Source organism: Leptopilina boulardi, unplaced genomic scaffold (genome assembly GCF_019393585.1).
Source record: "Leptopilina boulardi isolate dan_hultmark-lab unplaced genomic scaffold, ZJU_Lbou_2.1 LbouV2_266, whole genome shotgun sequence".
Lineage (NCBI taxonomy): Eukaryota > Metazoa > Arthropoda > Insecta > Hymenoptera > Figitidae > Leptopilina > Leptopilina boulardi.
Window position 1 is genome coordinate 253376 of NW_026137825.1, and position 27971 is coordinate 281346.

At 24.6% G+C, this 27971-nt stretch overlaps 5 protein-coding genes and 1 long non-coding RNA gene across 8 annotated transcripts in view; 5 read left to right on the forward strand and 1 right to left on the reverse strand.

Annotated features, from left to right (window-relative positions):
* LOC127281412 (acyl-CoA Delta-9 desaturase-like) overlaps positions 1 to 27971 on the forward strand; it is a 68115-nt gene that overhangs the window by 34929 nt on the left and 5215 nt on the right. The window lies entirely within an intron of this gene.
* Positions 939 to 2831, forward strand: LOC127281417 (elongation of very long chain fatty acids protein 4-like). 2 transcript variants are annotated; one of them, XM_051305118.1, is made up of 5 exons: positions 939 to 988; positions 1101 to 1159; positions 1305 to 1573; positions 1830 to 2132; positions 2453 to 2831. In XM_051305118.1, exons 2-5 carry the CDS (start codon positions 1114 to 1116, stop codon positions 2612 to 2614), a joined length of 780 nt encoding a protein of 259 aa, XP_051161075.1. In that variant the 5' UTR covers positions 939 to 988; positions 1101 to 1113; the 3' UTR covers positions 2615 to 2831. The 2 variants fall into 2 exon arrangements, with proteins under 2 accessions (XP_051161075.1, XP_051161074.1); XM_051305117.1 differs by having other exon boundaries at positions 944 to 1159.
* LOC127281411 (acyl-CoA Delta-9 desaturase-like) lies at positions 4777 to 7809 on the forward strand. The gene is made up of 6 exons (XM_051305108.1): positions 4777 to 4941; positions 5175 to 5384; positions 5782 to 5912; positions 6737 to 6942; positions 7028 to 7210; positions 7393 to 7809. Exons 2-6 carry the CDS (start codon positions 5180 to 5182, stop codon positions 7658 to 7660), a joined length of 993 nt encoding a protein of 330 aa, XP_051161065.1. The 5' UTR covers positions 4777 to 4941; positions 5175 to 5179; the 3' UTR covers positions 7661 to 7809.
* On the forward strand, positions 13039 to 15657 carry LOC127281414 (elongation of very long chain fatty acids protein 1-like). 2 transcript variants are annotated; one of them, XM_051305112.1, is made up of 4 exons: positions 13039 to 13211; positions 13907 to 14175; positions 14362 to 14664; positions 15343 to 15657. In XM_051305112.1, exons 1-4 carry the CDS (start codon positions 13166 to 13168, stop codon positions 15508 to 15510), a joined length of 786 nt encoding a protein of 261 aa, XP_051161069.1. In that variant the 5' UTR covers positions 13039 to 13165; the 3' UTR covers positions 15511 to 15657. The 2 variants fall into 2 exon arrangements, with proteins under 2 accessions (XP_051161069.1, XP_051161070.1); XM_051305113.1 differs by having other exon boundaries at positions 13116 to 13252.
* LOC127281233 (acyl-CoA Delta(11) desaturase-like) lies at positions 20086 to 23632 on the forward strand. The gene is made up of 5 exons (XM_051304848.1): positions 20086 to 20168; positions 20558 to 20796; positions 20932 to 21076; positions 22395 to 22586; positions 23315 to 23632. Exons 2-5 carry the CDS (start codon positions 20592 to 20594, stop codon positions 23565 to 23567), a joined length of 795 nt encoding a protein of 264 aa, XP_051160805.1. The 5' UTR covers positions 20086 to 20168; positions 20558 to 20591; the 3' UTR covers positions 23568 to 23632.
* On the reverse strand, positions 24462 to 27925 carry LOC127281418 (uncharacterized). Its single transcript, XR_007843012.1, has 2 exons — positions 27693 to 27925; positions 24462 to 24731 (listed from the first exon to the last, which is right to left on the reverse strand). It is a non-coding gene; the product is annotated as an uncharacterized LOC127281418 (long non-coding RNA).

Here is a 27971-nt window from a genome sequence, read left to right on the forward strand (position 1 = left end):
GAATTGATAAAAGCACGGCTAAGTAGATGTAAAAAAAATATAAAGATATGTCATATTTCGAACGTTCTACTGGAGTTTTAGTGGAAAATTTACATGCGTCCATTCCAAATGAACCACCTATTTCAATGAATTATTATTACAAATTCATAAAAATCTTAATAAATATTATTAAAATTATTAAATTTTAATTAATAAATTAATTAAATTAATAATAAATAAATAATTAAATAAATTAAAATCGACATTAAGAAATTATTTTTAAAAATAATTTCAATGAAATTGCCTAAAAAACAAATAAATTATTAAAAAGTCTTGAAACGAACATAACCTTTAAATTCAAGTCATTTTTGGGCGGGAACTCCACCTCCACTTGCGGCTATATTGAAAGTCTTGAAATTTACATAACCTCAAAATTTATGTCATTTTTGGCGGGAAATACGGAGAGAGAAGGGGGAAGGACTTACTGCTTTATATAGAGTCTTAAAACAAACATAACCTCAAAATTTAAGTCATTTTTGGCGTAGGAGGGAGGTGGGGACTTGCGGCTATATTCAGAGCCTTGAAACGAACATGACCTCAAAATTTAGGAGGGGGACTTCCCCCTTCCCCCCTCCTCCTAGGTCAAAATTTCTGAAACAGCGGCGGCGAATTCTTTTTATAATATAGAAAGATATATATATATATATATATATATATATATATATATATATATGTATATATAACAGATATATATAATATATAACAGATCTTTTTATTTAAATTAAGAATTTTTTTTTCTAAGTGTATATGATTCATATTTGAAAAAATTTATGCAGAATTATTTATTTTTCTGCACATTATGAATAACAAAAAAGTATCATTAAGGATTAAGAAGTCAAATCACTAATGAATTATTAAACGCATATTAAATTATTTCAAACGTAATACAATCTGTTATATTCACTTAAAATTGAAATTATAAACTATCAACATCACACACTATATTTTCGTATGTCTTTTGATAAATTTAGTTAATAATTTTGTATTTTTTTTTTATTTTAATTATAAATATATAAGTTTTTATTATTGATATATTAAATTTATGAAATTCTCGACAACAGAATAATATTCAAAATGGGCTTAATGGAAAATATTAATTATTATTATTATGACTTGTCTGGTAAGATTTTTGAACAACCTGTATATTAAGTACACAATTTTTTTTTTTTTTTTTTTGTTTTATTTAGAATAAAAAATGTTGTTTTACTTTTAAAAATAAAAGAAAGTATAATATTGTTTTACATTAAAAAAAAAAAAAATTTCAGATCCACGAATAAGAGATTTCTTTACAATGGATAGTATTTGGTATCCTATTGTAATTACATTAATTTATTGTATTGTTATATTTAAATTGGCACCTGATTATATGAAAAATCGACCTGCATACAAATTAAGTACATTTATTAAATTGTACAATATTTTTCAAGTTATTACAAATGCTTATATTGTTATAAATATGTCAGCATGTTATTCATTTTCTCGCTTTTTTGAATGTCGTCCTGTTGTTTATGACACAGATACTTGCGGTATGAAGGTAAGTACTTTTTTTTCATTTTTTCTCTTTCATTGACATTTTGTTTTATGAAATAAAAATAAAAATCCATTTTATGAATTTTTAATTGTTTTCTACTAAAAGATAGTAAAATTTATTATAATTTCATAATTTTTAAATTAAAAAATAGAAAACGCTATTTCTTAAAAGTTAAAATTTATATTAAAAAAAAAAAAAAAAAAAAAAAACATTAAAAGAATAAGAACATTAAGAATTAATTTTATTTTTATTATTTCAGATTGTAAAAGTTGCTTACGTTACACTATTGCTAAAGATAATTGATCTTTCCGAAACTGTTGTTTACATTTTAAGAAAGAAAAATAATCAAGTTTCATTTTTACATGTATATCATCACATGAGCACCTACTTAATAGGATTAAATTTTGCAAAATATGTAATTTCTGAAATTTCATTGTCGGTTCCAATTTTAAACTGTTCAGTTCATGTGATTATGTATTTTTATTATTTCCTTAGTAATTTTGATGGTCCAATTAAAGAAATAATCAAGCCTTTTAAACGTTACCTGACACTCATACAAATGGTAAATGACAATTATTTTTTAAATTACTAATATTACATTTGACTCTCTCTCTCTCTCTCTCTCTCTCTCTCTCTCTCTCTCTCTGTATATGTGGCTCTACGGTAAAAGAGACCTTAGGTACAAACAAATTTTAGGTTATGTTCATTTTTTTTTTGTATAGTGTATCACTCTAGAAAACACAAACATAACCTAAAATTTGTTTGTAGCTAAGGTCACTTTCAACGTATAGAGCGTCACATATATGTTAAATAATGAAAAAATCTATATTTAAAAAAAAAGAATTAATAATACTAATAATTGATAATTTTTTATTGTTCAAGGGTCAATTTATTATATTGCTTGCACAAGCAATTATTGTCATGGTACAAAATTGTGGATACCCACGAGTTGTGATAATTGCTGTCATATTAAATGCTATTATCAACTATTGGCTATTCTTTCGTTTCTACCAAAAAACTTATTTAAGAAAAAAACATATTTAATATTATATAATAAATTTTATAATAATTGTCTATAATAAATAAGAGTACGTTATCATAAATTATGTCATGCACTAAGTAAGGAACCACCACATATCAAACGTGATACAACGGCGGCGATATCTTTTTATAATATAGTAATGATATATATAAATTTATATAAAACAACTGTATTAATGAAGATTAGACTTTTATTTAAAAATACATATATATATATATATATATTTGTTTGAATGAAAATTATAAAATCTTTGATTTAAACTTAATGGTTAGTTTGGAATGGACGCATGTAAATTTTCCACTAAAACTCCAGTAGAACGTTCGAAATATGACATATCTTTATATTTTTTTACACCTACTTAGCCATGCTTTTATCAATTCTAGTTCCGCACTCTGTATCGAAAAAAAGCTACCATTCCTTGCAAAGTGTCACAATTCAGAAGTTCCACTTATTATTTTATATTTATTCTCAATATATACAATTTTGAAATGATTCTAAACCTAAAAAATTATTTTCTCAACAAAAATTTATAATTGAATTAAACTTAAATATTATTATGACTGAATAACAATGATATACTAACAAGTAAGACACTACCCACAAATGTAATTCCCGGATCGACGCTTCCAGTAGGAATAATTTTGAAGAAAATCGAAAAATATTACATATTTATTTTTTATTTCAGCTAATATATGCTATTTTAGGGGTTAAAAATGTCGATTTTTAATATAATATGCGTATCGGTCATATATTGTATAATAATGATATAAATAATAACATAGTTTAAATGTGTATTGTTGCATTAGTATAGAGAATATGCGATGAACATTTGGAGAAAAAAAAATAAAAATTATTCATCAAAATATCAAAAAACTTAAAGAACTTTACGCATCATACGAATGTTAATATATTTCATAACTAATAATAATTCATGAAAAAAAGTTAAATCGATTGACCTATTTAAAAATGTTAATTTTGTTAAAAACAAAGACTGCGATCAAAATCTACATTATGAAATGTTACGTTATAGTGATATGGTTTAAAATTTTAATTAAAAATTTGTTTTCTACAAAATAACCAAATTTTTGTTCAACAAAATATTCATGATGATATAATAATTAAATATGTTAAAAATAATAATTGTTAATTATTTAAATTTTAGGTAAGTTTAGAAAATTTTATTCATCAAAACTCTGAATAAAATTTTGCTGTTGTACCATATAATTGGTTGAACTGAAAAAAATTGATTTTATTTAAATAGTAGGTTACTTGTCTTCTATCAAATAAATATTTACTTCTATTAAATAAATTTTTATTAGTATATAAAAAATATTTTTTTGTATTAGATAAATATTTATTTGTATTAAATTAATATTTTAACTCAATTGCTCTGTTTCAATATAATAAGAAATTAAAACCCAAAATTATTATTTATTAATAAATATTAAACGAAATTGCATACGATGAGGGAGAAAATTATAAAATCTGTAATATGGAGCATTTTATTTTAAAATTATACCCCTTAGTAAACAATTGACAACAATTTTTAAAAAATTATTTATCCTATTTAATTTAATCGAATTACTTTTGTAATGAGTAGTTTCGAGAGAAAAATTTCTAAACTTTATTATTGTAAAAAAAAATTTTAAATATTTAATTAGTATAAAAAAATTTAGTTTGAAGGTTAAACTTCTAAATATCTCAAAATACGTTTTCTTCCATTTTGACAAAATTTACGTCGAAAGAAAGCTTAAATATTCTTTCGAAACTACACTTATTGTAAAAGTAATTTGATTTAATTAAATGGGAAAAATAATTATTTAAAAATTGTCTTATATTGTCGATTGTTTACAATATAATTTTAAAATAGAATGTCCCATACACTGAAAATAAAATTTATTTGATTCAAATACCAGTGTATTTGGTTATTATCAAATATATATTTACTTGAATCAAATAACTTGTATTTGCTTCAAATACTGAAATATTTGATTCAAATAAGAAATACATATTTGATTCAAGTAAATATTTATTTGATAATAACCAAATACATCGGTATTTGAATAAAATAAATTTTTTTTCAGTGTATACAAAGGTTACAATTGTCCAGGAATTATATAATGAAAAATGAATAAATCATTTAAAAAGTTGTTTCGTTTTTCATAATTTGATTAATGCTATGATTTACGTAAGTCATTAGGTTGATGTGAATCATTATCAATAAGTTCAGTACATTGAAGGTACCGTATAGCGAAAGCTCTCAGTTTCAAAGAAAAAAAAGATTTTTAAATGTAAAAAGAAGAAAAATTAATCATAAAGACAACAATAGGTAATAATTTGCAATTAATCTATTTCTTCTTTGAACCTTATAAAAATATTCTTAAATATCAAGTTGCTAAAGAAAAAAAAATTTTTAAATAATTGTTGAATATAATATTTAGTTGTTTTTTTCGGCCCTTGATTTAATATAACAATATTTAAATTAGATATTATTTCTTTAAATTCTAAATTATAAAGAAATGATTATATGAAATAATAAAAGGCTTTAATTCATATTTATAGAAAAAATGGTCCCAAAGACATGTGATATAAAATCCAATGATGAATGCACTTTAACGACAATAAATAATTCCTTAGAGGAAAAATCTCCAAAATATTTTAAAACAAAATTAAAATGGGACATGATAATCTCTATTTTTGTTCTCCATGCCATTGTATTGTATGTTCTTTTAACTTGTCCATATTCGAAGAAATTAAAATCATTTTTTTTTTGTGAGTATTCTAAAAATTTATGGCTAATAAATCAATTTAAATATTATATATATATATATATATATATATATATATAATTATAATAAAAATATGGCCTTAATATTAATTATAGGGGAGAGTGGTCCTATGTCGGCCCTGTGGGTAAAGTTGGCCCCCCCGGGTTTCTCAGAGCTGGCGTTCGCGTCGAATTAATAATTTTGTGGTGTGACATATTAACAAACACTAAAATAATTATTTTAGTGTATGTAAAAAAAGAGTTCGATTAAAATTATTAATTCGACGCGAACGCCAGCTCTGAGAAACCCGGGGGGGGCCGACTTTACCCACAGGGCCAACATAGGACCACTCTCCCCTAATAATTGCACGGCATCGAAACGAATTTTTTTTTCATTTGTAGCACATTTTATGACACACTTGGTTGGTTTTGGAGTAACTTGTGGTGCACATCGTTTATGGACCCATCAATCTTATAAAGCTAAATGGCCACTTCGATTGATTCTCCTTTATTGTTTCTACTCGTCTGGACAAGTAAGAAATTATATAAGTGACGAGAGATAAGGTAACTTACGTCAAAAAAAAAAATTTAGGTTATATTTTTGATTTTTAGATTCAAAAGAATTCAATAAAAATTAAATTTTGATTTTACCTAATTTAAAAAAAGAAACTTTTTAATCATGGTAAAACTATCACTAAACATAATCTAAAATAGTTTTGACATAAGATCCCTTATTCTCTCGTGGAGAGTTATTTGATATAATTTCCATATAACCGATATTTCATATATATATATATATATATATATATATATATATATATATATATATATATATATATATATATATATATATATATATATATATATATATATATATATATATATATATATATATATACTAAAGAATTTTTACTTAACCGAAAAATCATTTAACAGAATTTGTAATTGATAGAATTTTCATTTTACCGAAATTGCAAATGTCCAAATAAACAATTGATTTTGGCGCGATTTTCAAAATCAACTAATCAAAAATTATCCATAAAATTGTGATTGATTTTAAAAATCGCGCCAAAATCAATTGTTTGTTAGGACATTTGCAATTTTGAACAAATGAAAATTCTATCAATTATAGAAATTCTGTTAAATGATTTTTCAGTTAAGTAAAAATTCTGTAATATATAGAAAATCGTTTTGATGAAAATTCTGCAAAATACTTATTCAAACAAATAAAAATTCGGTTCAAAAATAATTGTAACTAATGATTTTTAGAACATAATCATAGGTACCAGTTTAGGCATCAATATATATATATATATATATATATGCTTTATAAAATTTAAAAATACTTTCCTATTAGAATTCAGTATACAATTGGGTGAGAGATCATCGCGTTCATCATAAATATACAGAAACAGACGCGGATCCACATAATAGTAAGCGGGGATTTTTCTTTGCACACGTTGGTTGGCTTATGATGCACAAACATCCGGAAGTCATAAGACGAGGGAAACAAATTGATATGAGTGATATTTACGCTGATCCTCTTGTTGCTTTCGGTGATAAGTATGTTTTAATAATTGGATGATGATAACTCCATATATCTCTTTAACTTTTTCTCTGTTTAATGCCTTTTTCTTTTGTTATACAGACATTTCATATTTTTCAAAATTCTCCTTTGTTTTACAATACCAATTCTTATACCTGTTTATTTTTGGAATGAAACCTTGTTATGGTCAATAGCAGGACTATTAGTTCGTTACGTATTTAGTTTGAATATCACATGGAGTGTCAATAGCGCTGCTCATTTATGGGGTTATAAACCTTACGACAAGTAAGTTATAACATTGTTAGAATTTTAATTTCAAAAATATTTCATTATTCAAATTAGAATTTTTTTATCAAAAATCTTTTGTGCGCAAAAATTCAGTCAAATTCTATATTATATCAAAATTTTGTTAAATTCTTATCCCTATGAGAAATTCAGCTTGTAAAATATTTTTCTTTATATTACAGATCAATAGCACCAGTGGAAAATAAATTTGTTGCTCATTTAGCATTGGGTGAGGGCTGGCATAATTATCATCATGTATTTCCATACGATTATAAATGCGCAGAATTAGGAAACTATAGTCTTAATTGGTCAACATTTGTACTTGATATGTTTGCAAAAATTGGTTGGGCATATGATTTAAAACAACCGTCTAAAGAATTAATAAAAGCAGTGATAGAGAAAAAGGGAAATGCCAACTTATGTTATAATAACAATGCAAAACTAAAATAACATCTAATTGATAAAAAAAAATATATTTTATCACTCTCATAACATTTACTTATTTTTATGTTAAAAAGCAATAAAAATAATTGATTTTATAAATTTTGTTAGGCATTGAAATAAATAAAACGATTTTAATTTTCGGTCGAAGAGAAAAATTGAATTTATTTCAATCAATTTAATATTGTGCGTCGGTAATTTTTTTTATATTTTTATTTATCAAAATTTTTTTTACCATCTTGTTAATTTTTTAACCATCTATCATTAACCATCAAAACGTTGCATTACAAAATAATATATCATCAAATTAATTTTATTGACATTTTATATACAGTTTCTAAATCTGAATTAGTAAAAATGTTTACTAATTTGAATTATTGACTTACTTTTTGCTTCTGAATTAGTAAAATATTACTAATTATTAGTAACGTTTACTATAACAATTAGTAAAATTTTACTATAATTCTAAAGCAAAAAGTGAGTCACTAATACAAATAAGTAAACATTTTTACTAATTCAGATTTAGAGAGCATTTGAAAGTTTGAATATATACATATCATTTTGAATGATACATTTGAAGTTTTATACATTTTGAATATACATTGTCTATTGGGTTAATTAGGTCAAGCATTGTTTCATTAAGGTTATATCTTAGTTTTTGAATATACATGAATTTTGTGTTAATGGGATCAAAATTATTGTTTCATTGTATATATTTATGTAAGTTATCATTTTAAATTATGAATATTTAAAAAATTTATGAACAGTGACATAGCAAGAGTAAAATATTTATATAAAATAAAGAAATCTATTTAAGGGGAGACGCTATCCTTAATTTTGATACATTTTAAATTTAAATTATTAAACGATGTTATATTTTTTTCTTGCATCATTTGTATATCTTAAAAACATATACAGAATAGTAAAAAAAAAATAAAAATTTTTTGACCATTTTAGAATTTTCTAGTTTTTGAAAATCCATACAAGAGATTTTTAATGACTTGAAATGATGCATGAAAAAAAATATAATTTCGTTTAATAATTTAGATTTAAATGAGTCAAAATTTGGAGATGGTGCCTCCACTTAATATAGATTATACGTATATAACGTTTAACAATATTTTAAATAATAAATTTTTAATCTAAAATAGGCATATTACTATTTTCATTTTTATAAAATAATTTTAAATTTGAATGAAATTGGACATTCACGTGAGTTCAATAATTTTTTTTATTAAAATCACCACAGTTGTTACTGTAAGTATTCTTAAATCGCTAATTCATTCTAAGGTTGTGAAATAGTGCATTTAATTGCACGATGAAAAAAAAAAAAAAAAAAATGATACGCATGCCTGTCTCTCACTCTCTATTATAAATTTTAACATCATTTAATCTATTTGACAAATTTCAAATGACAAAATAAACATTAAAATTCGTTTATATTAAAATTTTTATTTATACTAGAACTCATTTCTAGAACTTACTGCTTTATTCAGAGTCTTAAAACAAACATAACCTCAAAATTTAGGTCAAACTTTGAAAGAAAATGACCGCAAAAAACGAACATAACCTTAAATGTAGGTCAAATTTTAGCTGGAAAATTTAAAAAATTAGATAAATTTTGTTTTAAAAATTGAAAATAATAAAAATTATTGTTTATAAAAATCGTAAATAACATTTAAAGAAATAAATGATAAAATATTAATATTAATAGTTTTAAATACCAGAAATTGACCAAACATTAACTCAAACATCTACAAAAACAATATTTTGACCTAAATTTTGAGGTTATGTTTGTTTCTTGGTCTTTTTGCGCCAAATTTTGGGCTAAATTTTTAGGTTATGTTTGTTTCTTGGTCGTTTCCTGCAAAAATAACTTAACTTTAAAATTTAATTCAATTTTGGCGGAAAATCCACCTCCACTTGCGGCTATATTAAAAGTCTTGAAACGAACATAACCTCAAAATTTAGGTCATTTTTTGCGAGGGAGAGGAGAGGGGGGGGAACTTTCGGCTATATTCATATGGGTCATTCCATATCAAGTGTAACCAACCATTGTACTATCTATGTTAAAAGCATGGGTTGGGTACACTTGACATGGAATGACCCATCCTTGTCAAAATTACTGAATCAGCGGCGGCGGCGAAATCATTTTATAATATAGAGTGATATTTCCCATAACAAAACAAAAAGACATATCCGAACCTTTAATTCTTTTATTTTAGATTGTCTATATTAATCTGAAAATTTTGACAAGTTGGTTTCACAGAAAATGAAAAGGCATTAAAATAAGCTGCAACGCTTATTATTTTAATCCAATTTTGCTTATTTTAATCCATTTTGGTATTTATATAAGCAAAATTGGATGAAAATAATAAGCGTTGCAGCTTATTTTAATGCCTTTTAATTTTCTGTGTTATCATTATGATAATTTAATAATAAATTTAATGTATATATATAAATTTAACATTTTACAGCCATTATACTCTGGTGTCGTTTATTTATTAAATTTTTAATAATTTATTTTATTTTAAGTTGTACACGACAAAATGCCATGTTACGAAATATATATAAATTTTAATTTTTCTTTTTTATATCAATGTAAGTTTTTTTGTAAAAGCGATAGAACAACCAAAAATTGAATATAACATTCAGCCACATTACAGCGATCAAACGTTTTGGTAACCCACAGTTTTTAAAGAGGAAAATAAAGAGCTGCATAATTATAATGATAAATTGGCCCTGAAACAATTAAAAATATTTTTTCAATTAAAGTTATTATAAATATATTATCCATTCGAAATGAAACATTAAAAATAATTCTTTAGTTTTATTATTGAATCAATAAAATTAATAAATCATAAATATTTCCAAACACATTTGAAACACAGAAAATTAAAAGGCATTAAAATAAGCTGCAACGCTTATTAATTTAATCCAATTTTTTGCTTATTTTAATAACAAAATGGATTAAAATAAGCAAAATTGGATTAATACTACTTTAAGTAGTTGATTTTACCCAGGTAGAAAAATTAACATTACTAACGTTACTAACGTTAGTACCTATAAAAAAATTAAGAAAATGTTTCTAAATTGTATTTTTGCAGAAACTTGTCGAAAATCGACCACTAGGAAGTATTTAATGTTCTTTCCCGCACTTTTTATAATTTTCATTTCTATTATCACTTCCACTTCTTTATTTTCATTACCGTTTCCACTTTCACTTTTTCTAATTCTCATTCACACTTCCATTCCCACTTCCACTCTTTCTAATTCTCATTTCCACTTTCACTTCCACTTTTTTATTTTTATTACCACTTCCACTTTTTCTAATTTTTATTCCCACTTTTCTTTTTCTATTTTTCATTCCCACTTCTACTCCCATTTTTTCCACTTCTAATTTTCATTATAGCTGTTGCCATTTTGACTAAAACTATTGGGAGTGAAAATATAAAAAAGTTGTAATGAAAATAAAAAAGTGGAAGATGAAATGGGAATGAAAATCGGAACAAGTGGAAGTGGAAGTGAAAGTGTGAATGAGAATTAGAAAAAGTGGTAGTGGCAATGAATATAAAAAACTGGAAGTGGAAATAGGAATGGGAATGAAAATTAGAAAAAGTGGAAGTGGCAATGAATATAAAAAAGTGGAAGTGGAAATGGGAATGAAAATTAGAAAAAGTGGAAGTGAAGTGGGAATGAGAATTAGAAAGAGTAGAAGTGAGAATGGAAGTGCGAATGAGAATTAGAAAAAGTAGAAGTGGAAATGGGAATGAAAATAAAAAGTTTAAGTGGAAGTGAAAGTGGTAATGGGAAAGTAGTGGCAAAGTTTCTGTGAAAATATATTTTAGAAACTCTTAATTTTTTTATAGGTACTAACGTTAGTAACATTAGTAATGTTAGTAACATAAGTAACGTTAGTAACGTTAGTACACGGAGAGACCGCCGGTTAGAAAAATTACTAAAAAAATTTACAAGTAGCGGAAATAAGGTTACATTGTCAAACATTGCTGTAGGAAATCGAAAATTCTACTAGCAGCATACTTAATAAAACTGTAGACTATAGTAATTTCTATTCCAATTTGTGTGCAATTTTACTATAGTATACAGGTTTTATTAAGTATGCTGCTAATAGAATTTTCGATTTCCTACAGCAATATATGACAAAGTAACCTTATCTCCGCTACTTGTAAATCTTTTTAGTAATTTTTCCAACCGGCGGTCTCTCCGTGTAACGTTAATTTTTTCACCTGGGTAACTATTTAAAGTAGTCATTTTTACTACTTTTATTAGTTGCTATAATTATCCTTTTTAAGTTTTGACTTGTAAATTTTTCATCTTTTAATTATATTATAAGTTTGTTTAATTGCATAGTGCAGTTAAATTTACTATTTAAAGTGATAGTTTTAATTGGAAAGGATTTTTTTAATTCTACGACATAAATGTTCTTAAAGCCTATTGAACCACTTTAAATAGTAAAAGCTACTACTGAAAGTAGTAGTTTTAATTGGAAACGATTTGTAAATTTTACATCAAAAACGTTTTTTAAGCTTATTGAATTAATTAAAATAGTAAAAAATTACTACTTAAAGTAGTAGTTTTAATCACAAAGGATTTGTTAATTCTACAACAAAAATGTTCTTAAAGCCTGTTGTACCACTTTGAGTATAGTAAAATCTACTACTTATTAAAGTAGTAGTTTTAACTGGAAACGATTTCTAAATTCTACATCAAAAATCTTCTTTAAGTTTATCGAATTAATTAAAATAGTAAAAATCTACTACTTTCTAGTCAACTACCCAATGTTAGTTGAATTTCTCGGCAACATTTTTTTCAGTGCACCCCTGATTATTATTCGCACACTACACGTATCAGTGATATTATTTGGTTAAGTAATAAAATAATTATTTAATATTTTTAGGTAATATAACAAACTGAAAAACAAGTAAAATTCACGAAAAATTTTTTTTTTTTTTTTAATTTAATTCATATTAGGTGTATAAAGGTTTTTGAAGGCGCTGAATTTAAATTTGACCTTTAAATTCAAAACATTCAAAATACCGGACATAATTTTTAAATTAACGAATTTTAATGGGACTTGATTTTTACATAAATTATTAAAAAAAAAATATGTCCGACATTTTGAATTTTAATTTTGAAATCATATTTGAATTTAGAGACAACAAAAACACTTATATATATATATATAGTATAAGTTTAATAAAAATTTGTCATCCAGAATTTTCTAGACATTTTTGGATCACAGTCGTCTATGCGGAAACAATGACCATAAATAGGTGAAGTGATATTTAATCGCCATTGAATTATTCAAAATAAAGTAAATATATACATAAGACATTAATATTCATTTAAAAAATGGTAAACTTAATTCACTATATCATTGTCACTGCTGTTGTTTGTCGCTAAACACAATCTAATATTCTTTTTATTATTGTAATACTTTATAGTCAGTTACAGATTGGTAAAAAAAAAAAAAAAAAAAACTTTCAAGCCAAAATGGGTATAATGGAAATTATAAATTATTACTATTACGATTTGGCTGGTAATATCATTAAATATTGAATAGTTTGTATTTTTACTGGGGTAAGTGTACTAATTACGGCAAGTGCATCAAATACAGCGCGTTCGTAAAAAATAACTATTATTACTATGATATTTAATATAACTGTTGCAAAGTGATAAAAAAAAAATTATTTTAATCTTTTTTTTTTGATACAATTACTTATAAAGATACAAATTTAAACAATTATTAATTTAATTATTTGAGATCAAATTTTTTTCCTCGTAATTGATACACCGTAACTGATACAAACGCGCCGCAATAGAAAATTACGGTATTAATTTTAATTTCTCATATTTGTTTAAATAATTGATTTTTATAAAGTTAAAATTTTTTTTTTAATATCAAAATAACATAAGCTTTTAGTTTAATAAGTCTTAAATTGAGTTTATACAATAGAAATGTCGAATTTTCTACATCAAAGGTGTTTTAACTCGAATCGCGCCGCAATTAGTGCATTTACCCTATAGGGTAAATTTATAAATGTTTTAAAACTTATGATCAGGGTCTCTTCATTTTTTTCTATTTGAAAAAAAAAATTAATTTAAATACACTAACTTTTTAACATTACCTTTTGTTAAAAAAAAAAAAAATTGATATACTATGTGTTTTAAAATTGGACAGAGAGCCCTGTTTACATAAACAGTAAGGAAGTAAATTTTTTTTTTTATTTTTAGATGAACGATTAAGAGATTGGTTTTTTATGAATAGCATTTGGTATCCATTTACAATTATATTAACCTATTTAATAACGGTATTTATATTGGCACCATATTATATGAAAAATCGACCAGCCTACAAATTAAATACATACATTAAATGTTACAATTTATTTCAAATTATTTCAAATGCCTACATAGCAATAAATGTTTCATTTTGCTATTCATTTCGACGTGTTTTTGATTGTATTCCAATTGTTTACAATATAGATTCTTGCAGTATGACAGTATGTGTTTGATTTTTTTTAACACTAATTTTTTATTTTTATAATATGAACAATAACGAAGTTTCATTTAATATTCAATTGAAAGTTTATAACATCTGATATTTTAAATCTAAATTTAAATAGATTGAGTTTGCCACGCGAAATAACTTAATGTTGATTATTAACGTTTTTTTATTATGATTTCAGATAGTAAAATGTGGTTATATTGGAATGTGGTTAAAAATGATTGATCTCAGTGAAACAGTAATTTATATAATTCGAAAGAAAAATAATCAGATTTCATTTTTACACTTATACCATCATTTAAGTACCTATTTATTTGCAGCAATTTTTCCAAGATATTTAAGTGTAGAAATTTTTGTATTGTTACCACTTATAAATTGTTATGTTCATGTGATAATGTATTTTTACTATTTTCTGAGTAATTTTGAAGGACCAATTAAACAAATGATCATTCCATTCAAACGCTATTTGACCCTTATACAAATGGTAAATAATAAAATTTCAATAAATTACTATTTGTAAACATTTATAATTAATAAATTTCAATGCTTTAATAATAATTAAACAAAAAAAAAATATTTGATTTAAACAATTGATCACGTGGCTTTTATCAAATTAATATTTATTTGAACCAAATAAATATTATTTGAATTTGATGTATTTTGCGACAAATCATAGATATACCCATTTGCTATTGCATTTCCGATATTTTTGAACAGTTTTTGACAATAGATTTAAAAAAAAAATCAATCACTATGTAAATTGATAAAAATGACTTTTTTTCTTTAAAACTTAAAAATTTCATATGGTAATATCGTTTGAAAAAAATTAACGATTGTTTTTTTGAAATAATACGTTTAAAAACACACATTTTAATAAATAAACTTTTAAAATTGATGCATTTTTAAGGAAGTTATGAACAATTAAAAAATAAAAAATCATTAAAATTCTGTAATTTTGAAAAATTTATGTCGTAAACGGCTTGCTTAAAAAAATTTTTAAAATATCATGAAAGCTAGTACTAAAAAAAATTCAAAAAAGAAAATCGTAGATGCAGTTGCAAGTGGATGTCTGATTTGGCGTTGAATACGTCAAATATATATATACATATAAGAAACAGATACATATTAATTCTCTTTATAAAAAATATTTAAATTGTTTCAGAGTCAACTTATCATTGTACTTATACAAATCTCAGTTGGTATCTTTATAAAAAGATGCGAGTTGCCAAACAAAATGGTTGCTGTAATGTTCTTCAATATTATCTTTAATTTATGTTTGTTCTATCGCTTTTACAAAAAAACTTACATTGACGTAAAAAAGAAAAATTAAGATGTTCTTTTTTTTATATTAATTAAATTAAATGATAATAATCAAAATAATAATAATATTAAAAGTATAGATTATATTTATTATAGTTTCAATTTGATAAAAAATTAATTGTAAATTAATTAAAATAATAATTATTACAATAATTTACATAGTCTCGGATTTTGGAGAGTATTTTTTGCCCTAAATTTTTTAAAATAAAAATGTTGTAAAATTTGCAAAAAAAATTGCTAAAAAAAAAATAAAATTAAAATATGATTTTTTCTCACTCATATGTTTACTTTATGTGTAAATGTTAATTTTAATGAATATTTGTAAATAAATTATTTGAAAAAGGAAGAGGAAAATTAAAATATTTTACCAAATAACAAACCAAGTGATAATTGTATAGGACAAAATTTTTTAAAATTATTATTTTTTAAAAATTATGTTAAAAAGAATTCTCAAGTTGTTCGTTTTGAACATAATTATTATAAAAGTCGGACAAGTGCAAGTTACATTCGCATTAAAACCAAGGGTTCCATCCATGAAAACACATAGATAGACACAGAGAAAAATATATCGAAAATTATCAGTTTTCCCTTGAAAACGCTAGGATAATCAACTCCAATCATTCTCACTATATTTTTTTTTTGTAATCTATACGTAGAAATGTATAAATTTGAAGCCCTTAAAATAAAATTTTCTTCTTTTTTATTTTTACTCATAGAGAATTTCGAAATTTTTCCTATCTTTTGGAAATTCTCCATGAGCAAGGCCAATCAAAATTAGTATAACTTTTAACAAATTCCGAGTATACTTATAATTTTTGAGGTGTACAAGCGCCTTATTACTTTGTTATAACGTTTGAATAATTCAATGTGTTTAATAATTCATTAGATATTTGACTCAATCATTTTTGCTACTTTCTTTTTTTATAATGTGCAGGAATTTCTTTATTTTGTTTAATTTATAACACAATTTGCAAATTTTATATTTTGTTTCATTTATAAAATCTTTAATTTAAACTTAATATTGTTAGTTTGAAATGAACGAATATAAATTTTCCACTGGAATTACAGTAGAACGTTCGAAATATGCCATATCTTTATATTTTTTAAATTTGATGTCTCACTCTGCTTTTCTCTATTCGGTTGGTTTCTATTTTCCCCACTCGCCATTAGTCATAATTCTCGCCAACTACCGCACTCTGATCTAATAAAAATTTAATAACTTTATAGTAACTTTTAATTTTAACAATAAAGTTGGTACAATGTCATCCTTCCAGATAGTCTACTAAATTCTGTTAAGGGTATTTTACAATACTTTCTTTACATCGGTAATTTTAAAAATTATCAAGAAAATAAAATTAATAAGAAAAAGAAATTCAATGAGTGAGATTAGTGTCGTATTGGATTTAGTGGCTAAAAGCAAGTGTTTCATACTAGATAATGAATAATTTGGGCAAATACACAAGGGAACAGGGAAACAGGGCAAGATCCCAAAATATGTTCGTCCAGAAGGTTGCCATTGTTCCTACTCGCAATGTGTCAAAATTCTCATCAACTACCGCACCCTACTCTAGTGAAAATTTACTGACTTTATAGTAAACTTTTACTATACAGTCACTAAGTTTTTACTAGAGCAGGGTGCGGTAGTTGACAAGAATTATGATAAATGTCGAGTGGGGGCAAAAAATTTGATGTTATGTTGATGATAATATTGGCTAGATTAAAGCTGTGTCCACAAAAGGCGTCTTGCGTAGTAAAAAAACCTTCTTTCTTACAATGTATGTTAATATAACACATCACAGAATAACGGAATACAATAGAATTGTTTTATAAGAAAACTATTTTATTTGCTATGATATGCTGCGTTATTTTAACATACATTGTAAAAAAAAGAAGTTTTTTTTACTGAGCAAGACGCATATTGTGGACACAGCTTTAATCAAGACAAAACTATCATAAACATAACCTTCAATTTTTTGCCCCCACTCGCCATTTGTCATAATTCTTGTCAACTACCGCACCCTGTTTTAGTAAAAATTTAGTGACTTTATAGTTAAAATTAAAAGTTACTATAAAGTCAGTAAATTTTCAACTGGAGCAGGGTGCGGTAGTTGATGAAAATTACATGACAGATGGCGAGTTAAGGACAATGGAAAATCAGACATCCATTTGCAGCTGCATCTTCGATTTTTTTTAAACTATTTTTTCTTTTAGTACTGATTAAAACTAACTTTCACGATTTTCTTTAATTTTTTTTAGAAAGCCATTTGCGACATAAATTTTTCAAAATTACAGAATTTTTATGATTTTTTATTTTTGAATGCTCATAACTTCATAGTGAAAATTCTTGTAAATTTGATTTTGATGACGAAAACCATAAAAAAATGTCTCGTAATTTATCATTTTTTTTTTGTTTATTATGTAAAATATGCCAAATTAAAAAAAAATTAGACAAAAGTTTTAGATCTTATTGTAATACATTTTTTATATCCTATATACATTTTTTTTTAATTTTGCATATTTTACCCAATAAACCGGAGATATTTAAAAAAAAATTCAAAATTTCGAAAATTTAAAAAAATTATGTAAATATTGAAAAAAATAATTTCTCCACTATCGAACTAGGCTTAAAATTTTCGTAAAAGAAAGTAATTTTTTAGAAAAAATTTGGAAAAAATGGATCAGTACATGAATTTAAAAAAATGACATTTTGTTTTAAAACTTATAAATTTAATAGTAATATTGTTTGAAAAAAATTATCGTTTTTTTTGAAATAGTACGTTTAAAAACACACATTTTAAAAAATAAACTTTTAAAATTGATGCATTTTTAAGTAAATTATGAGTACTCAAAAATAAAAAATCATTAAAATTCTAAAATTTTGAAAAATTCATATCTCATGAACGGTTTGCTTAAAAAAATTAAAAAATATCATGAAAGCTAGTCTCAATTAGTACTAAAAAAAAAATTCAAAAAAGAAAATCGTAGATGCAATTGTAAATGGGTTTCTGATTTGGTTTGGAATACATTATAATAAATTGTTTATTGTTTTAATAGTACAGGACATGCGATGCACATTTAGAAAAGAAATTATTCATTAAAATTTCAAAAAGTTTATCAAACTATGAGTATCATACGACTGTTTATATTTCATAACTAATAATTGTATATTCATGAAAAAGTTAACTCGATTGACCTCCGAATAGAAATTGTAATTTTTTTTTAAACGAAAACTGATGAGAATCTACAATATACAATGTTACTTTATAGTTCAGGTTTAGAATTTTATTTAAAAATTTATTTTACACAAAATAACCAAATATTTTTATTTGGCAGAACTTTTATTTTAATTATTTTCTTTGCATGAGTTTTTATTGAAAATAATTTTAATTTAACAGAATTTTCATTCAACCGAATTATATGTGATTTGAATTTTTAAATGACAGATATTCGAATTCACCAAATTTTAATTTATCCCAATTTTTTAATTATACGAATTTTTGGTTGACAAACGAAAATTCGGCTTGTTAAAAATTCTATTAATTAAAAATTCGTACAAATAAAAAATTAGGATAAATTAAAATTCGGTGAATTGAAATTTCTGTCATTTAAAAATTCGAATCACATAAAATTTGATTGAATGAAAATTCTGTTATAAATTAAAATTCGATTAAATTATAATTCTTTTAAATAAAAAAATCATTGTATATTAAATTACTGTAAAATAAAAATTCTGCCAAACAAAATTTCGGTAGCTAAAAATTTACTTTTTTTACTTTTGTTTTTTTATTTTTTTATAAGTGTTCAAATTTTTGAGTTATGAATTTTTAAAAATCTGATTTTTTCAATTTTTTTTTGAAATTAGGTGAACTGAAAAAAGGGTTTGGTATTGACAACCAAACTTTTGGTTGGTATTTAAGCAATCAAATTTTTTTTGTTGGATCAACATAAAATTTTAATTGTCTCAATTAAAATTTGTTTGACACAACCAAAATTAGAAAAAAACGAATTTTTTTGTCCTAACTAAAGTTTGATTGGGACAACGAAAATTTTGTTGTTTCAAACAAAAACATTTTGGTTGCTTAAATACCAACCAAACATTTGGTTGTGAATACCAAACCCTTTTTTTTCAGTGTTGTATTTCAAAAAAAAACTTGAAAAAATCAGATTTTTAAAAATTCATAACTCAAAAATTTGAGCACTTATAAAAAAAATAAAAAAATACGTAAACCTTTTTTTTCTATAAAGAATAAGAAAAAATATATTTTAACGAATTTAAAAGGTCATAGGTAAATCTCTCACGTGAAATCGCCCATATGTATAATGGTTAATGAATAATTCATTTAAAAAGCAGTTTCGTTTTTATAATTGATTAATGCTCTGATTTACATCACAGAAAATTAAAAGGCATTAAAATAAGCTGCAATGCTTATTATTTTAATCCACTTTTGCTTATTTTAATACCAAAATGAATTAAAATAAGCAAAATTGGATTAAATTAATAAGCGTTGCAGCTTATTTTAATGCCTTTTAATTTTCTGTGATAAGTTGTTAAATTGATGTGAATCATTGTTAATAAGTTCAGTACATCAAAGGTACCGTAGCGGAAGCTCTTAGTTTTAAAAAAAATTAAAAAATTAAAAAAAAAGTTTATCAGAAATATAATAATAGGTAATAATTTTCAATTAGTCTATTTTTACTAATGAAAACTCTTCATTTTTTTGTGTGTATTTGGATAATTATAAATTATAAAGAAATTTTTATGAAATTCTAAATGGATTTTGCGTTTATGGTAAATTTTAATATTTAATATTTTTTTTTTAATAATTTGAATTTTTTATATTTTTTTTCTGCACAATATTATGTAAATAATAATAATTATTGTTATAATAATACCGAAGTTTTCTGTAAATATTAAAAAATATTTTCTTATATTTCTATAAACTAATTTTTCATTTATAAACTTATTACTCAAATTATAAGTAATCAATTTAGTAATTGTAATGTATGTATATATTTATATGTAATAATGTTATTTTTAAAATTTGCATGTTAAAAAGGCAAATATAATTTGCATTAATAGAAACAAAAAAAATGGTTCCAAAAACATGTGATATAAATTCTAATCATGAAAGCACCTTAACGGCAATTAATAATTCAATAGAGGAAAAATCATCAATGTATTTTAAATCAAAATTAAAATGGAAAATGACAATCTATATTTTACTTCTCCATATTATTGCATTGTATTCTTTATTAACATTTCCATATTCAAAGAAAAAGAGAACACTTCTTTTTTGTGAGTATTTGTAAAAATTTATGATTAATATATTATGTCAATTTAAATAAGAAATTAATATTTAAAATAAATATTTGACCTTAATATTTAATTATAATAATTGCACTACATTGAAATATTTTTCACAATTTCTAGCAATTTTTATGATGTTCATAGCCGGTTTTGGAGTGACTATTGGTGTTCATCGTTTTTGGACCCATCGATCTTTTAAAGCTAAATGGCCACTTCGATTAATTCTCCTTTATTGTTATTACTCGTGTGGACAAGAAAATGGTCGCAGAATGAATATTACTTAATGCTTATAACATAGAAAGGAAAGATGGATATTTTAAATTAGAAAAAAGTATATGTATTATGAAGAATTTTTTTTTTATATATAATATACTTTTTGGAACGATTATAACATTGGCAAGAATTCAAGAAATAATGTTTTTAACTATCGGCATAATCTAGAATAATGTATGGAAATTTTTTTTTAACTTTTATACAACATAATCTTTAAGATCTTATAACTTTAAAATTTGGCTTTTTTGAAACTTAAAAAATGTTTTATAATTTCCGAAATATGTTAAAAAATGTCTGAGCATGTTTTTTTCTTTTGCTCGCACATTTTTTAACATATTTCAGAAATTATAAAACATTTTTTAAGTTTCAAAAAAGCCAAATTTTAAAGTTATAAGATCTTAAAGATTATGTTGTATAAAAGTTAAAAAAAATTTCCATACATTATTCTAGATTATGCCGATAGTTAAAAACATATTATTTTTTGAATTCTTGCCAGTGTTATAATCATTCCAAAAAGTAAAGAAAAAAAAAAAAAAAAAAAAAAAATTCTTCAGAAAAACATTCAAATGAAGAATTTTATCGTCGGCTTTCCAATCATCTAAGTTTCAAGTCTCTAACTTTTTTCTAATTTAAAGTATTAAGCATTTCCACTCTACACACGTCAAGCGTATACGGACAATTATGTTATGATACACTTATCATTTCTGTTAATATTATACACTGTAAAAAAAAGGAGTTAAATTTCAACTCCCTAGGAGATGCTGTAAGGCTGCTTCTACAATAGATTAAAAAATGTGTAACGATCGTGTAGTGTAGTGTAGTGTAAAGTCGTGACGTAGAATATTGCAAATTAACTGCTGTTAATAAACAAAAACATAACCTCAAATTCAAATTTTTAATATTAATTTAATTATTAATTTTAATTTTTAATATTAAAATTCTGAATTTGAGGTTATGTTTTTGTTTATTAACAGCAGTTAATTTGCAATATTCTAAGTCACGACTTTACACTACACTACACTACATGATCGTTACACATTTTTTAATCTATTGTAGAAGCAGCCTAAAAGTCCCACCCTTTTGGAATTGAAGCGAAGGGAGTTAATGCTTTTCGAGTTAATTTTATGCCTAGGGAGTTGGTTTTAAGGAGTTAATTTAATTATTAACTCCTTTTTTGAGCTGATTTTTAAATCGAAAAATTTAACTCCTAACTCCCAGTAACGTTAATTCCCTAATTTTTTTTACAGTGTACTGATGTGCTTTATACAAATTAAAAATATTATCCTTCTTCTTTATTAGAATCCAATATACAATTGGGTGAGAGATCATCGCATTCATCATAAATATACAGAAACAGACGCAGATCCACATAACAGTAATCGGGGATTTTTCTTTTCACATGTTGGTTGGCTTATGATGCATAGACATCCAGAAGTCATAAGACGAGGGAAACAAATTGATATGAGTGATATTTACGCTGATCCTCTTGTTGCATTTGGTGAAAAGTATGTTTTTTAATAACACAGAACCAAAACAATTAACCTCTTTTTCAAAACAAACCGTAATATGAATTTTTCTTATGTATTTTGATGCGCTGAACACAAATCTAAAGTCCGATTTGCTCCATCACGTCAGAAATTTTTTCTATAACCTGAAAAAACCTGTCTAATTAAACAAGTAACTTAAAATTTGTTTGATTCTAAGGGTTTTTTGGTTTGATAGTAGCCATATTTTTTGAGATTAGAAAAAAAATCCATGATGTGATGGAACAAATCGGATTTTAGATTCGTGTTCAGCGCATTAAAATACATCAGAAAATCATATTCCGGTTTACCTTGGAAAAAGTTACATTTTTTTTTTTTTTGGTGGTTCTATGATAACACAGAAAATTAAAAGGCATTAAAATAAGCTGCAATGCTTATTATTTTAATCCAATTTTGCTTATTTTAATCCATTTTGGTATTAAAATAAGCAAAATTGGATTAAAATAATAAGCGTTGCAACTTATTTTAATGCCTTTTAATTTTCTGTGAATAACACGAATCTTTCTTACTTTCTCTGTTTTAATGTCTTTTTTTTTCTTATTACTATACAGATATTTCATGTATTTCAAAGTCCTTCTTTGTTTTGTAATACCTATTCTTATACCTGTTTATTTTTGGAATGAAACCTTGTTATGGTCAATAGCAGCAACAATGATGCGTTATGTAATTATGATGCGTTAATAATTATTTTATAACAGGACAATAGCTCCAAGTGAAAATAAATTTGTTTCCCTCGTTGCATTGGGTGAGGGCTGGCATAATTATCATCATTCATTTCCATATGATTATAAATGCGCAGAATTAGGAAAATATAGTCTTAATTATAGTACATTTTTACTTGATATGTTTGCAAAAATTGGTTGGGCATACGATTTAAAACAACCGTCTAAAGAATTGATAATAGCAGTGATGGAAAAAAAGGGAAATACCTATTTATCTTGATAGATAATGTGTTATAAGAAAAAGTGTTAAAAATCATATAATTTTAAATATATACGTTATTATGGAAAAATAAAACATTTTTAAAAATGACATTTATATCTTCTAATTTTATGTTACAAAAGTACTTTATGTTATGAATTTTACGAAATTTAAAAATATAACGTTATTATATTAACCTAATTTAATCCTCTTAAAATGTTTCACATTTTTTTAAATTTTATAAAATTATTGCTATTGATCTTACTTTTATTTTTATGCTTTCTTCCTATTTTCTATCATCCCAGAATAACAACATTAATTAAATTTTTAAAATATTCTCATATTTTTAATTATTTTATTTTTAGATTTTATATTTAGTTTTCAAATTCAATTATCTAATAAATGTGAATATATATTTTTTATATAAACATAAATCATCATCAATAATAATAATAATAATAATAATAATAATAATAATAATAATAATAATAATAATAATAATAATAATAATAATAATAATAATAATAATAATAATAATAATAATAATAATAATAATAATAATAATAATAATAATAATAATAATAATAATAATAATCGAAATAATAATATAATAATAATATAATATGTAATATAATAATAATATAATAAATAATAATATCGAAACGCGTCATATGATTTTAAGAACAAAATATAATTAAGCCATTAGGCCAAATACTGGTTAACATCATTTACCTACTAAATTAAATTATATGGCTTTTCAAAATTATTAAATTAATAATAATAATAATAATTATGATGATATATAGTTAGTTTATTAATAATTACAAGAAATATAAAATTATTAATAAATATAATAATTTAAGTTACAAAATGATTTCAGTTATTGGATTAAGTTTCAAAATGAAAAGAGTCACACTGTTTTTAACATATTTATTTCTGAATTTCTTGTCATGAAGAGGCAAAAGTAGACTAATTTAGAAATAAGATCTAAATTACTACTATAATGAAGTCCAAAATTTTAAATCGAATTTCTCTGCGTTCGTTGAATATCAAATAAAAGAAAACAAATTTTGCATTGTGTGAATCAAAATCCCTATGCGCATAGGGATTCTGATCCTCACAATGCAAAATTTACTTTCTTTTATTATGAATCTAAAGTGTCTTAACACCTTGACAAATTCGGAACTGAAAAATACAATAAAAAATTTATAATATTACAAGTTAATATTCATTTCTGTTATCACAGTGTATTATAGAGTTATTTAATTATTTTATTTGTGTGATTCTGAACACAATCAATTTAATAATTTAATTATAAATGAACAAAATTTAAACATAGTGCAACTTGATAAATTTTTTTTCTGTCAATTATGTAATTAATAATTTCCTGTTATCAGAGTATCTTAATTGCTGTAGATGACATTTGTTCAGTTGGTTTCCATTGTTCAAAGTTTCCACTCGTCAATTGTCATAATTCTCTTCAACTACCGCACCCTGCTCTAGTAAAAATTTAGTAACCTTATAGTAACTTTTAATTTTAACAATAAAGTCACTAAATGTTCACTGGAACAGGTAGTTGCGGTAGTTGATCGAGAATTCTGGCGAATGGCGTGTAGAAACTTTGGAGAGTTGGTACAATGGTACAATGTCATCCTTCCAAATAGTCTACTAAATTCTGTTAAGGCTGTTCTACAATACTTTCTTTACATTGGTAATTTTAAAAATTATCAAGAAAATAAAATTAATAAGAAAAAGAAATTCAATGAGTGAGATTAGTGTCGTATTGGATTTAGTGGCTAAAAGCAAGTGTTTCATACTAGATAATGAATAATTTGGGCAAATACACAAGGGAACAGGGAAACAGGGCAAGATCCCAAAATATGTTCGTCCAGAAGGTTGCCATTGTTCCTACTCGCAATGTGTCAAAATTCTCATCAACTACCGCACCCTACTCTAGTGAAAATTTACTGACTTTATAGTAAACTTTTACTATACAGTCACTAAGTTTTTACTAGAGCAGGGTGCGGTAGTTGACAAGAATTATGATAAATGTCGAGTGGGGGCAAAAAATTTGATGTTATGTTGATGATAATATTGGCTAGATTAAAGCTGTGTCCACAAAAGGCGTCTTGCGTAGTAAAAAAACCTTCTTTCTTACAATGTATGTTAATATAACACATCACAGAATAACGGAATAAAATAGAATTGTTTTATAAGAAAACTATTTTATTTGCTATGATATGCTGCGTTATTTTAACATACATTGTAAAAAAAAGAAGTTTTTTTTACTGAGCAAGACGCATATTGTGGACACAGCTTTAATCAAGACAAAACTATCATAAACATAACCTTCAATTTTTTGCCCCCACTCGCCATTTGTCATAATTCTTGTCAACTACCGCACCCTGTTTTAGTAAAAATTTAGTGACTTTATAGTTAAAATTAAAAGTTACTATAAAGTCAGTAAATTTTCAACTGGAGCAGGGTGCGGTAGTTGATGAGACAGATGGCGAGTTAAGGACAATGGAAAATCAGACATCCATTTGCAGCTGCATCTTCGATTTTTTTTAAACTATTTTTTCGTTTAGTACTAATTAAAACCAGCTTTCACGATTTTCTTTAATTTTTTTTAGCAAGCCATTTACGACATAAATTTTTCAAAATTACAGAATTTTTATGATTTTTTATTTTTGAATGCTCATAACTTCCTTAAACATGCATTAATTTTAAAACTTTATTTCTTAAAATGTGTGTTTTTAAATGTATTATTTTAAAAAAATCGTTAATTTATTTTTTAAACGATATTACTATTTTATTTTTAAGTTTCAATGATTTTGAAAATCATAGTGAAAATTCTTGTAAATTTGATTTTGATGACGAAAACCATAAAAAAAGTCTCGTAATTTATGGTTTTTTTTTTGTTAAAAAAATTAAATAAAAAGAAGAAATTCAATGAGTGAGATTGGTATCGTATTGGATTCAGTGGCTAAAAGCAAGTGTTTCATACTAGATAATGAATAATTTGGGCAAATACACAAGGGAACAGGGAAACAGGGCAAGAGCCCAAAAAATATTCGACCAGAAGGTTGCTATTGTTCCTATTCGCCATTTGTCATAATTTTTACTACAGCAGGGTGCGGTACACTGTAAAAAAATGTATGGAGTTAACAGCACTGAGAGTTAAATTCTTCGAGTTAAAAATGTACTCAAAAAGAGAGTTAATAATTAAATTAACTCCTTACAACTAACTCCCGAGGCATAAAATTAACTCGTAAAACATTAACTCCCTTCACTTTAACTTCAATAGAGTGGGACTATTATAGCATCCCCTAGGAAATTGAAATTCAACTTCTTTTTTTTACAGTGTAGTTGATGAAAATTATGACAAATGGCGAGTAAGGACAGTGGAAGGTTGGTTTCCATTGTCTCCACTCGCCAAAATACCCGTTCGCCATTTTTCAAAATTCTCATCAACTACCGCACCCTGCTCTAGTGAAAATTTACTGACTTTATAGTAACTTTTAATTTTAAAACAATATTCTCACTAAATTTTCACTAGAGCAGGATGCGGTAGTTGAGGAGAATTATGGCAAATGTCGAGTGGAGACAATGAAAACCAACCGGAAACCTTTCATTCGTCCAAGGGAAAGTTGGGTAGGATTGAAATTTTGTCCAACAATAATATTCGGAAAGTGTTGTATTTAATTGTATTATATATTGTAAACACAGTCTAAATAATTAAAATACTTTCCGAAAATTATTGTTGGACCAAATTTCTATTCTGCCTAATTTTGCTTTGAACATATTTTGGGCTTTTGCTTCCCAACCCTGTTTTTTTTTTAGAAATGTCATCTGGCAATTAAGATATTGGGTTGATTTCCATTGTTCCCACTTGCCAAAGTTCACACTCGTCATTTGTCATAATTCTCGTCAACTACCGCACCCTGCTCTAGTAAAAATTTAATGACTTTATAGTAACTATAAAGTCACTAACTTTTTACTAGAGCAGGGTGCAGTAGCTGACGAGAATTATGGCAAATGGACAGTGGGGATTTTGGCAAGTGGGGACAATGGGGAACCAAACCATTGTTCATTGTGGAACAATAAATTATTGCATTATATTTATTTACACATAATTATACATACAATCCATAATGTTACCAATATTTGAGAATTGAAAATATCCATAAATCAACGTAATGAAAAACGTGTCTTATTGTTATATAACTTAATAGATAATTTTCCAAATAATATTTTTTTGTAATTTAAAATTCCATTTTTTTCGTTTCTTTATATATTTTCCTTTTTTTTAAAAAAAAAAATATATGTGATACATCATTGGCAGTTAAGAACTATAAACTGATTTTTAAAGCATTTGATTTTATTATCATTTTAGCAACATTGAAATTCAATATTTTTAAATAT